This window comes from Pteropus alecto, unplaced genomic scaffold (assembly GCF_000325575.1).
Source record: "Pteropus alecto unplaced genomic scaffold, ASM32557v1 scaffold189, whole genome shotgun sequence".
Classification (NCBI taxonomy): domain Eukaryota; kingdom Metazoa; phylum Chordata; class Mammalia; order Chiroptera; family Pteropodidae; genus Pteropus; species Pteropus alecto.
Window position 1 is genome coordinate 2,063,895 of NW_006442117.1, and position 13,477 is coordinate 2,077,371.

At 43.6% G+C, this 13,477-nt stretch overlaps 1 protein-coding gene across 1 annotated transcript in view; it reads right to left on the reverse strand.

Annotated features, from left to right (window-relative positions):
• Positions 1–13,471, reverse strand: part of TARBP1 (TAR (HIV-1) RNA binding protein 1) — a 59,436-nt gene extending 45,965 nt beyond the window's left edge. Inside the window, exons 1-8 of the mRNA XM_025039071.1 lie at positions 13,391–13,471; positions 9,816–9,913; positions 8,366–8,441; positions 6,388–6,536; positions 5,293–5,345; positions 3,541–3,638; positions 687–822; positions 57–153 (exon numbers count right to left, since the gene is read on the reverse strand). Of these exons, the coding sequence (XP_024894839.1) occupies positions 57–153; positions 687–822; positions 3,541–3,638; positions 5,293–5,345; positions 6,388–6,536; positions 8,366–8,441; positions 9,816–9,839 (633 nt within the window). The 5' untranslated portion in view covers positions 9,840–9,913; positions 13,391–13,471. The remainder of the gene's footprint in view (positions 1–56; positions 154–686; positions 823–3,540; positions 3,639–5,292; positions 5,346–6,387; positions 6,537–8,365; positions 8,442–9,815; positions 9,914–13,390) is intronic.
• Positions 13,472–13,477: the final 6 nt, after the last annotated feature.

Below are 13,477 nucleotides of genomic sequence, written 5' to 3' on the forward strand. Positions count from 1 at the left end.
CGCCCGCTAAGCCTGAAGCTCACAAACTGAAGCATCGCGAGTAAAGAGGAACTTACCGCATCCACCAAGTTCATAGCCGCTTGCAGAAGAGAGCACTGAGCCGCCCCCCGCAGCAGGATCTGGTGTGTGACCAGGGTGCACTGAAGGACATCCCTGAGGCCGAAAAACAAAATGCACGTCCACGGTCCGTGACACATCGATTTATGCTACCTACAATTTTCTAATGCAGAAAGCCACTGCCAGCAGGACTTCAAAGCTATGATCTTCCAGTAAGGCCTCTAATAGAGCTCGATTTAATATGAAATAAATCTCTTAAAAATAATGAGACTATGCATGAAGATACTTTAAAATAAGAATTTTACATTTTTAAGAATACTGTAATCAATATTACTGTCTGGTATTTTATCTCTAGTTTCCTACACAGCAATATAATAAAAAAAAAAAGTACTGGCCTCAAAGTGGTCAAGGTCCACTAGCATGTATTATGCCACATTTTTAAATTAGTAATTCACATAACAAAACAAGTTCAACCATATGAATAACATTTTTAATTTACGTTTTTCTTATAAAATTAAGGGCTCAAAAATCCCGATGCCAGTATTAACTAAAACCACGCACTATAGATTAAAGCACAGGGAAAAACGAAACTGACAAGCGGCCACGTGTGCAGGGACAGGGTAAACTACCTGAGGGCAAGAAGCCCCTCCCGAGCCAGGGCGTTACATTTTGGGACGCTGGCCAAAGCCCTAGACAGAAACAAAATGGGAACAGCACACCAATGTCTACTGGTCATCTTCTGAATAAACTTTAGCAGGAAGCCACCTGAAAGAGAAAGTTTTAAAATAAGTTGTTGCCAACAGCACATGAAAAGATGCTCAGCATCACTAGACATGAGGCAGAGAAACGCAGATCACACGCCACAAGGAGGTGACTTCACACGCACTGGGTCGGCTACCACCGAAAGGGCAGACCGGGACAAGTGCTGGCCAGGATGGGGGAACGGGGGGCCCCGCACCCTGCTGGTGGGACCGTCGCACGGTGCAGCCACTGTGCACCAGCCTGGTAGTGTCTCTACAAGTTAAACAGAGTTGCCACGTGACCTGACACCTCTGCTCCTAGGTACAGAGTCAAGGGAAGTGAAAGCTTATGTTCATGGGAAAACTTGTATGTGACTATTCACAGCGGTGTTTTTCTTGACAGTTAAAAGTGGAAACGATCTAGACGCCTACCAACGGATGACGGGTAAGTAAACTGTGCGACACCTATGCAGTGAGCACCGTCAGCCACGAAGAAGAGACGGTGCCTCATGCCACGACACGGACACATCTTTAAAACGTCGTTAGCTGAAAGCCAGACATCAAAGGCCACACATCACACGATTCCATTCACAGGAAATGTCTACGACAGGCAAATCTGTGGAAAGTAGATCGGTGTCGGACGGGAGCTGGGGGCGGGGGACGAGCAGTGATGGCTGCTGAGCCTGGAGCTTCCTTTGGGGACGATGAAAACATTCTGGGATCAGTGGTGACGGCTGGTACAGCTTTGTGAACATAGTAAAACCACTGAGCAGAACACTTTAAAAGAGTGAATTTCATGCTACATGAATTCTCTCTCGATAAAGCTATTGAAAAAAACCAACGTTATTTCCATTTTATTCCCATTTAGTAAGGACATATTCTACTCTATTGTAGAGATTCTAATAACCATAAAGCTATATATATTTTTTAAAGTAAAAAATAAATTTTTTAACTGTTAGAAGCCATTCTTCCATTGGAGATGTTAAAAATGGTAAAAAAAAAAAAAAAAAAATGCTGATAGTGAGTAGCCTCTGGTATCTGCAAACAATGACATTAGATCTTTCTCGTGGGCTATTTCTTTCTTATCCTGGACCTAATCCCTATAATTTACTTTTCTATTTTGAGATAGAAACGGAGGACGAGCCATTCTGCTTTCTCCGCCAATGTGTGACTTGAGGACCTTCCACTCATGTGCTCAGTGAAACGTGTTTCCTCAGATCACTGTAGAATGTTAAGAAATCCTTGGAAGCTCCTGGGAGGGTATCCCACGTACTTTAGATCTTCCAAAGTGCCTAACACAAAGCCAGATACACTTAAGGTACTGACTGCAAATCCAAGAAACAGTAAGAACCGTGCGCATTTTTCTCGCCCTCCCTTCTGCTGGACTAAGTTAAGTTCCCACTTTTCTGCGGAACACCCCACTCCGGACAGCAGGGCGATGGCAGCAGCCAGGCTTCTGTTTCGAAGCCACTCAACATGTTTACAAGTGTCTACTCCGTGCCTGGCACCCGGCCACAGTCCCCAGGCACTCACTGTCCACTGTCCAGGGCGCTGTCCACCACCGCGCCAGTCACACTGTGCTACTGACGTGGGACGTGGAAATCTGGTCGGCAAATCGATCCCCTTACTGTAAACTTCCAAATTCTAGCAAACTCAAGAATGCCTCGGTGGTTACCTTCTCCATTAACCGATCTTTTTTAAGAAAGTAATTAAATCAATTTTCTATAAATCTAAAGTTGTGGTATATAATTTTTCCCTTTCCCGACTTTTGAATAGGTACCATTTCACCCTATTTAAAAATTAAATACAAAAGAAAAAATACATACGGTCGTGCCCTCTTATCCACAGGGGGGCCAGGTGGGTTCCGAGACCCCCAGTGGAGCCTGAAACCGCAAGTCATACCGAACCCCATATATCCTGCCTTTTTCCTATACGTACACACTTGTGATAAAGTTTAATTTATAAATTCGGCACAGTACGAGATTAACAACAACTAACAATAGAATAGTTTTAACAATATACTGTAATAAAAGTTATATGAACGTGGTCTCTCAAAATATCTTTCGAATTGTGTATTTCTAGAATTTTCCATTTAATGTTTTTGGGTGACTGCAGGCAACTGAGACCACGGGAACCGTGGACAAGGGAGACCACTGGCCTCTCACACACAGGATCACTTTCTAATTCACAAAACCAGGAGTGAAAAACAGGACTTAGAAGTCCTTCTGCTGCTCAGGAAACAAAACACTGATCAATATACCTCATCAGAAAGAAAAATAAACTCCCAATCTGAAGAAGTGAGTATTTCTAGGATACAAAAGGTCTCACGAAAAAAGCAAGTATATTTTTCTTTTTTGTCTTCCTAATATTCATAAAAGGACAACTTTACCACAATAGATACTCTGTTTAAGACTTTTTCCCAAACCCAGATTCTTTCTTCAACCTACTTTACCAATTTTTTGAAACTGAACAGAAACAATTAAAAAAGACGGCAAACTGCCCCACGTTCTAAAATTACTTCCGCCTACTCATGTCAACACAGGTAACAAGTTACGTACAAAAGCAGAAACGTGTACTCAGTTATGGCCAAAACCTGTATCATTCCAACACATCCTGGAGAAAGGAAACGATTTTGATAATACTGAGTATAATAGTCACAGGATGGGGCTTATGACCAAAATACTAAAAATAAATTTTTAAAGCTAATAAATTTTTTTTTAAAAAAACTCTTTACTGCACATACTCTTTATTTCTTCTGGAAGGAGAGAAGTATAAGTAACTAAAAACTTCTGTAATTTCAGTCCCAATGGAGAACCACTTCCGATCAGCTGGCCTGGGGACCTACAAAGAGGAAAAAAAATATTTAAAATCTACTTACAATAAGTAAACTGAAACTAAATGGAACTAGGGCCCAAAAGACTTTTAACAATGAAAGAGTAAGACCATTTTCTTTTTCTGAACCTGCTTTTTCTTTTTCAGTAAAATTTTGAGGACCCTTCTGATTACGGAAATGTCAAGATCTTCTAGGAAAATGGACGTGTGTTAATAACATGCTGTTCTGAGCTGGCATGAATTTCCTTTTTATGACACTTTCTCTGACACAAATATATGAATCTTGCTAAACAGTATCATTTTTTAAAACTCTCAAAATGATAGTTTTATGTTACATTTTATAATTTCCAATACATAATTCAGTGATCTTAAATCTTTAGGTATTAAATAACATTCACAGGAAAACACATTAGTCATAAGTTACTTCTTAAAGGAGCATTTAATTGTTAACATCCACTAAAGTCACATTTTTTTCTGCTATATGCTTCTGCTAGAAACATTACCTGTTAATTGAACACATCAAAGTGCTGAAAAACTGAATACATTTCATAATAAATGTGTCTGTCAGCTCTTTTAAAAAGGCATCAGGTTGGTTTTATTGCTCTGCAGCTGTCTAATCGCTTCAGAAACCTATTGATAGTGAGTTATCTGAAAACTAAAAATAATTGGTAAGTCGAGCATTGCTACGCTTTCAAGATTTATCGAATAGGGCTCAATAGTAACATAACACAGACTAATGTAAACATTTTTTAAAAACCGACGGTGGGTTTTTCTGTACAGGGGTATACCAAACAGAAGACTTGCAAGTATAAATTTAGTAAATCAAAATTAAAGAACATAATTTCAAAAGCAAGGAAGTTTTTGAAGATTTAAGTCAAGAGCACAGATAATGCTCCAAACATGAGGATGTGGCACGATACCAACAACCTCTTCTCACTCTCAACCTCTCGAAGGGTAAAGGTGGCGTCTGTGTTATGGACAACGGCTGCCGCCGCCAGATGTGGAAAGCGGAGGTTCTGTGGTGCTGGACTATTAGCGAGAACTCGAGGTTTTAATATGGATGGATGGACAGACAGAGGGACAGACCCTGAAACTGATACAGATGAGTAAGTCTGCTCACGAGAGGAGCTAAGAAATGGATGTGTGTGTACACACACACACGCACGCACACACACATGCACACACACAGAGCGAGACGGCGATGAAGCACACGTGTTAAAACTTTAACATTTGGGGAGTGTGAAGGAAATGTAGACAGGAATTCTTTGGATCATTCTCATAACTTTTCTATAAGTCAAAAAAAAAAATTAAAAAAAACATTTAAAGAGCTGGTTAGCTAAAGTCACCACGGTTTCCAGAGAGCAGAGAGGAGGAGGAAGGGGAGAAAGGAAGCTGGGTAAGACACACCTGCGGACGACGAAGGATGGAGGGCTCCAGGGAGGAGGGGAAACAAGGAGGAACGCCTGATCCAACTATCGGCAGAAAGGCAGGAGGAGCGACACACACAGGAGGGGCGGCGCGACAAGGTCAGGGGAACGTCCATCAGGCGACACGTATCGCGTACCAAACGCACTGTCTTTTTGTCATTTTTTGTAAACGTGTTAAATTTACGTCTCTCACACACATTACTGCCTTGTTGTTAAATGACATCGCATTTGCTTACCTGCTATACAGAGAACTCTCTGAAAGTGCATCCATTAATGGTCCGATAATAAACTGGAAAAAAAAAAAAAAGGATTTGATGTTCAGTTGTAACTATAACTTTGAAAAGTCAGCTTTGCCCTTAATCGCACATCAAGGGCCGGTGTAAGCACTGCTGACCTCGTATGCTCTTGGGTAATCTGTGAGACTTGGAAGTACCTCGATTCCACCAGAAGGACAAAACACAGAATTTTCCCACCTGATAAAAATGCGCAGAGAGTGCATGTCGGGTCAAGAAGGAAGAAAGAAGACAAAGAAGGAACACGCGGTGGAAATAAAGATAGTAGCGGAGGAAAAAGAAAAAGATACTCGAGAGGAAATTTAAGCCCCGATGCCTGGAAGATAAAAGGGGAAAAATTATTATCTTCAAAAATATTACCAGACACGGACCAGAAGCCCAAGCTTACAGAAGTGCAGGAAGGCCAGAAGAATGCAGAAAAACGACACACGCGAAAACGCTGTGGCACGTGGTCAGACAAGCGGGGAAACTCACTTGGGTCACCTGGACACAAGAGGCACATGAGTAACCAAAGTGACCATGTGATTCGCGTGGCACTGTCACATGAAACTTAAAACCACAGCATAATTCTCAGTCTCTGCTTTGTGTGATTTCTGACAAATGGACGTAGAGATGCCAATGAAATAATTTACACTATTACATATTCCACATACGTAGTAACAGTAACACTGCAGCTCAAAGGCAAGCTCTGCTCGCACGGCGGCGAACGTCAGCTCACTGACCACGGCAGTGACGCAGATCCGTAAGAAGCTTCTACTCGTTTTCCCACCCTTGAGTCACGCTGTTTAGAAACCGACAGCCCGGACCCCCCATCCAGAGCGGAATGACGTGGGCAGCTCGTGGACGACCACAGGCCGTGAGCTCTGTCCAAACGCAACAGCTGGGCCTACAGAACTAGGGTCTGCTGAACGCGAAGCTGTAAGACGCGGCCTGCGGCAGTCGAGCCTCTGACGGGTTTCTGAAGGTCACGTGCGAGGCATCGAATGCCTTTACCTCCCGCCTGCGACGAAGCGGGCAGGGGAGACCGGCTGCTGTTACCTCGGAAACCTCCGGTGAGAACGGGAGCAGCTGCGTCTCGAACAGCTCCAGAAAATGCAGAACGCCCTCCTTGCTCAGGATCTTATTTTCACTTTCAAACATTCTCTTATAAATACACATGTGCCAAGACGGGTGGATGAGCCAGCATGCTGCGGAAAAACACCTCGGGTTGACATGTGGTCCTCACAGCACGCACGCACGCACACACACGCGCACGTGCACGCGCACACGCACACGAGTGTTTGCTAGGCTACAAAGCGAGTTTGTGTCTAACCACATCCCAGGTGTTTGGTTACTGAGCGGCCAAAGTAACTCAGGGCCGGCATGCCACACGCCACACGCCACACGCCGAGTGTTATTTAGAGAGATGGCAAGCACGGTTATGGCCGCTATGACGTACAGCATTAAATGTTACCCCGCAGGCGCGCTGGATGGCATTAGATTTGGGGTGATGCCGACCAATTCGTCCCTCACCCCACCTACGTCAATCCACTTTTCAGACATGTGAAACTGTCACTCCTCTGCTTCGAACCCTTAAATGGCTTCTCAGGGCTCTTAGGATAAAACCAGAAGAAGGACGAACTGACCCTGACGACTGCTCCCGCCTCGCCTGGTCCCCACCCCCCGCACGGCGCCCCACGGGTTGTCCCGGTCCCGGGGCTGCTGCACACGGTGCTGTCCCCTTGACTCTGAGCTCCGATGCCATTTCCAAGGCCTGCCTGACTCTCCACAGTGCAGCCCCACTGTCTACCCCATTTCAGCCTGTTTGCTGCCTGCGTAGACCTGATCATCAAAATTATGTTTTCATGGAAAACAGACAAAAATCAAGTGAAAAATAGTACATCTGTCTCACTTTATCCAGTGTATAGCATATACTGGACACTAAGTATCTTTCAGTAAATATTTAATTAAGGAGAAAAACAGGATAAATATGTATCTCAGAGGTATATTTTAACTCTTCTGACATATCCTTTAATTCTATTAGAGAAAAAAATCAGCATTTTTAACTCATCGCAGTCTATAAATAAACTGGCCCATTATTTGTAATTTACACCAAGATGCTTGCTCCATTCCTTGGTGATGGCAATTTTTCAAAACCTGTCACTACTATTTGATTTGATTTGCCAAGAGCTGTGGGCAAAATGTAGTAATAGGAGAATCATTTTACTAGTAAATGCCTAAGTGAAGTCACAACAGGATTCAATTAAATTCTAGCCCCAGGTGGGGCAACAGAGCCTTACGGTCTGTGAAAAGTCCCCGTGCATCAGAAAAAACCACAGCAATCAACGAGTAAAGCTCAACTCCTATGGGGTCAAACTATTAAAGTTGTAATTTTCTAAAGTAGACACTAAAAACCCATTTACCTAGCTTAATTCTAATGTATAAACACAATAATGCAGCATTTTATCATTTATACAAACCTAAAACACTGTTAGCCTGCGTTGAGCTGTTTCACTGATCTAAACTTAATTTTATAAAATACTTTTAGGAAGCTCCAGCTTCATTTTATTTCTCTTAAAAAGTTCTCATAATACAGGACTGATTACGAGCTTAAAATCCATATATAAAATAATATCTTGGACTTTTCTCTTCCTAAGAAGTCCAAGATACAGAACTGAAACCGTCAAAAAGTAATTCTAACAATGACAGAGATATATTGCGAATAAGAATGGAAAAGAGATAAAATACGCAAGACCAAAGAGCCATTATTAAAAATGTAGCATATACCATCGTTACCATCAAATGTTTCCATTTAAAATTGTATTTTCAAAGAGTATTTAAGAATACAGGTGAATGCACTTGGTTACACTGCTAACTGAGAAAAAAAACATGAACACTCAATGCAGAAGGTTATTAACAGCGAGTTCTTCTTTACATTTTTACAGTTTTTTCAAGGACTACAATGAACAAGAGTTAATCATGAAAGCAAGGGGAAAAAAAACTACAAATGCTATAAAAAAATCAAAATGAAAGTAACCTTCATGATCTTCCTGTGACACTGCACCTTCGAACAGGTCATTCAGCTTCGGTAAAACTGGCCTTATGACATGAACCTGAAAATAAAAGCAAAAGACACACGAAATGAGAATTCACCTTTCGGGATGTTTTTGTTTATTTAGATAACAGTGGCCCTCTGTTTCCCCACCCCCATGTAAAAACTGTGCAAAATGCGTCTGCTTATTCCAGCTTTTAAATCATATTAATTGAAGCATGTAAGGGTGAGTGTGACAAAGCCAAAGACCACAACCTAGAACGTGACATGATATAGGATATTCACTCACAGTGAATATCCTATATCATGTCACGCAATCCTCACCCGTCCTGGGAAACAGGGCAGATCATACCGGCACATTACAAAGAGGAAACAGACTGAAATATTTTCTCTAGTCGCGTGAGTTGTTCCAGGCCACACGGCCGGAAGCAGAGCCAGTTCAGAGTTCAACATCCTTCGTACTTGGATGATGTTGCAGATGCCAGAGTCTAACTCGCATCCTCTTCGAAATATCAGTGAATCGGGGTTTCTAATAACTAGTGGGGTCTTACAGACCTACTGACTGAGGGAAACGCTGAGTTATTTGAACTTAGAAACGCATTTTATTCCTCATCCTCGCATCTATGTAAATTAATTTCAGTGTAAAAACAAGGCTGGTGCACACTTGGGGTGACACCACACAGTGAGTCTGCAGCTGGCTGGCTTCCAGGGGCCTGTGCCCACAGAAGGGGGACCCAGGACCGGAGCTCTCCAAGGGCGACCCCCAGAATAGCAGCAGACGCGTCTCCTGAGGACTTGTGAAATATTCCAATTCTCAGGCCCTCCCCGACCCCCTGACTCAGAAACTCTGAGGACCCGACCCAGCAATTCACGCTGTAGCAGGTCACCTGGGTGATTCAAAGAGACATTAAAGTTTGAGAACCACTAATTAAAAATTCCATGATTCTACAAAAACTGACCCAAAGTCGACTGATAACGATGCTTCGCGTTTCCATTCTCAGGTTTGAACTGATGTAAGAACTTTAAAAAAAAAGAAAGAAAGAAAAACCTACAGAGTTAAAGGGCGATTATTTACTTAACAATTTGCCTCAGAATTGCTTTAAGCAAAATTTTCCTAAGCATGGATTTCTTTGGAGAATATTCACAATGTCAAAACACTAACACTTTAGAAGTAAATGTGTTCGGGAAGATCAAACAAGACTAAATTCTCTGATGATAATTTAAGTCAATTGAATGTATTCTTAAATTTCCTTTAATTTGCTGACCAGGCCTCACTGTCCGGCAGCTCGCCATTCAATGTGGAATCACATTAACACCCAGAAAACAAACAGCCCTTGTTCACACTGTGTCCACGGGGTCCTTCTGCACTGCCTTACAGAACGTTCAAAAAAAATTAAAACCGGATCCACGTGAGATGTTAAAATCCAGCACTTACCTGGTTTCCTTCCAGAGTTTCCATAATTAAGATATAGTTTTCCCAAAACTTTAGCAGCTCGTCTTTTTTCTTCTCAGACCACCAAAACAGACTTGGGCCTGTTATAATTTAAAAAAGAAAATTAGCTTCTCCTTTTACAAATTCCACACGCTCCTTCATGGACGTGCTTCCCGCAGCTACGACCACACGCTGTCTTAACACGGAGGACGCCTGCTTCCGAGCCCGCGCCGGAGCCGGGCCACGAGGAACCTCGAGAGAAGCTTGTTTTTCTAAGTAGATTACCGTTTTGGAATTCTGAGTAGTGACAGATTTTCACAGAGAAACTCTACTTTCTCTCAAGAACCTCATTGTAACAGTAAAGGATTTTTCAAAGGCAAAACCCCAGAATAATGGAGAAAAGAGAAGCGGACAAGAGCCGTGAAACTTAGAATCTGAAAATCTGATGAAAACAAAGCAGACTCAAGAAAAATGAGTATTAAGGTGGAAAACCAAGAAAATAGGTGATTTACAAAATCGCCCCAAACCTGAGGAACTGACAGCAAAAGTTACTTTTGTAAGTGGAAGAGAAAGCGAGGCTAAATTAAACAGGATTTGTTCGGTGTATTTAAGAAACAATCAGATCCAGGCCCCTTCTCTGTGTTTTTATCCTGAACAGGAAAAAGACTGGACTCTCTTCTCTGGAGGTCGAACTTCTCTGAATGAGATGCACCGGACCCAGGGGAGGGCAGGGATGAGGACCATGTGTAGAGGAGAAGCAGGTGGACACGTATGCTCGCTGGGTGCTGAGGCCTCCCCTTCTACCTGCCCCACCACCATCTGGGCCCTCAAGTCCCAGAATCTGCCCGGGCCTTCACTGTCTGGCAGATGCCATGGGAACCGGCCGGCCCAAGATGAAGACCTGAAAATCCTGCAGTGGTTCCCAGTGAAACGGCGTGGCCAGATCGCCTCATACTGAGAGTCACAGTCCACAAGCACCTCTCGTGGGCTCAGGGCTTTAAACCTGGTTTTCGGTTTATTCTGAAATATAAACAGGACTCTAAGGATCCCCAGACATCTGGAGGAATCTCCACGTTAACGATCGGGGCCAATGCGAACAAACAAAACAAAAGGCAGTTCTCAGAAGACAAAACAATACAGGAATAAGAAAACCTAAAAAGAACGTTCGCTAGTATCTTAAAGGGTTTCAGAGAGGGCCGTGATGACGCCAGAACAGGATACTATCAAAAAGGGGACATTCCAAGAACAAAAGCATCTCGCGAGAATAAAACTTTAACAGTGAAACTAAGAAATGCAAAGGAAAGGAAATGAAGTTGAGGAAATTACCCAGGAAGCAGAGCGAGATGATCACAGAAAATCGGAAAGAAAGGATGCTCCCAGCACGAGAAACAGAGAGGGAGGGAACCAGGGTAATTCAAGAAAAGTTCCCAGAATCAAAGAACGTGACGTCCCGACCAAACAGGCCCAGCCAGCGCCAGCGTGGGGACGAAAACGGCCCCGTGAACTTCCGCACGCTGCAGACACAGACCCTCCAAACTGCGCGAAGAAACAGACCACGGCTCAGCATGGCTGACTCCTCAGCAGCAACAGGGCGCCGAGCTGCCAAGACAAGATCGGTGCCTTCAGATTTTTGGATGGAAACGTTTTCCAAGAGGACATTACTGCCATACTAACAAACAGAAAAACCTGCAGAATCTACAAAACCCTGAACTTTTGCGAGCTAAAGTCAGTGCAACCAGGGGATCTGAACTGCAAAGGGCAGAAACCTTTCCAAGGACAGGACCAACGTTTCCACCTGTGGCCGAGCACAGGCGGAAGTGATGACCACCAAAACAGCAGTTAAAAAATGAAATTCTGACGACTTTTTAAAGGCCAGGTATGAGCTAATTTGATAGCTCAGAAACCCAGGAACCCCCAAAGAGCCCATCACAGTCACCGGCTCTTCTCCTCGGGTCTCCCCGGTACCCTCGGGCACGAGGCGCAGGGAACACATGCCCTACACCGAAAGTAACCGAGGCAGCAGCTACCAACTCCAGGCAACAAGAGCTTCAGCACAGGACCCAGGTGAAGGGCATAAACCCCAGGATGACGGTGAGGACAGGCCTAGGAAGGTCAGCCGGGCACCCAGCTGGACACGGAAGCGGATTCTGGGAGTTTTCAGGAAAACTTGTAATACGCCTGATGATCTGACTTTGTACAGGAAAGGCTGAGACATAAAGAAGTTGGGGCTGAATAAGTGGTGCATGATAAGGACGGAACCAAACAAATTTTTAAATCACATAATTCTGGGAAAAAAACTTGCAGGTACGAAAAATAATCCGTTTACTACGTAGATCACCTGTGAACGATGTTTTCCTAATCACGATTTTGTAAAGGCTGACCTCGCATTTAATGAAAATGGTGACTGTGACAATGGATTTTATGCTATAGCTAGTTTATTTCAAGACAAAGGGGTGAATATCAAATACTAAATACCAAAATAATCAGCTAAAAGAGGTTGCTCTCTAAAATGAAGGAAATGGGGGTGGGGGGACAGGCATGGAAAAACTATTTAAAACATTGCGGAATGACTCTAAAATGAGTGTTTAACTTTCGTAATTTTTAAAATGTTTCCTGGTGAAAACTTTCATCGGATGATCATCAATTTGTGGACTGTTAAAATATGCACTATCTAATGTTATAAACTTATATGAACGAAAATCTAATCTGCTCACAACTTCAGCCAAATGAAATTCTTTACCAGTAATGAATACGCAGGTACCGATGAAAAAAGTAGAAATTTTCTATTAAGACAAATTTGAATTAATCTACTTTGGACTTTGATAACTCAAAAATGGATTTAAGATGACGAGTATGTTTTCACACATTTCGATGCACAAAGCCATCAAGATCTACGTAGTAAACTGATTATTTTTCCTACCTGCAAGTGTTTCCCAAACATGCCGAACGCACCGGAAGCCTCGCTATTTCATGGACTCGGGTTCTGTAATAACGCAGTAGGAAGCACAGCTCGAAATGTAACAAAGTTAAAAAATAAACTTAAAATCTCATTCTATTAAATCAATGGCAAAAATACCCTCAAAAGGTTGCCAAATATTAGTCAGTCCTGCTAAGAGAATTGCCAAGGGAAATTTCAGAGAGAAAAAAAAAAAAACGTAGTTTCTGTAACAGTTTTAACACTCAAGGACCAGTTCACTGGTCAGTGCAGGTAAACCGTCTCCCTTTGATTCGATGGCAGCCGGCCCTTCCTTTCGATCCGAATGGACTACAGCGCGCACTTGCTCCGTGAAAGCCTGCGCGGCCCCACTGCGTTCCTAAATTAGTGCACGCACGCGGCATTCCACCTGCTCTGGGGCGGGAAGGCTGGGAAATGCAGGGCGCCCTCGGCTGCAGTGGTGTGTGTCACTTCAGAGAACACCCACGCGGTAAGGGTCCCCAGGTTTTTGGACGCTATGGGGACCATGGGAATAACCAAAGTCCTCGTGGATGGAGACGACGACGAGCGTTGGTTTGCGGACCCAGGCGCCCCTCCCCCTCCAGGCCAAGCAGGGGTGGACTGGGGACAGAGGGGCAGGTACCGTTTCCGTCCCCAGGGCCGCAGGTGCAGTCAGCGCCGCGCTCCGCAGACACCTCCAGCGCCCGCTGCAGCAGGTAGCGCGCGCGCT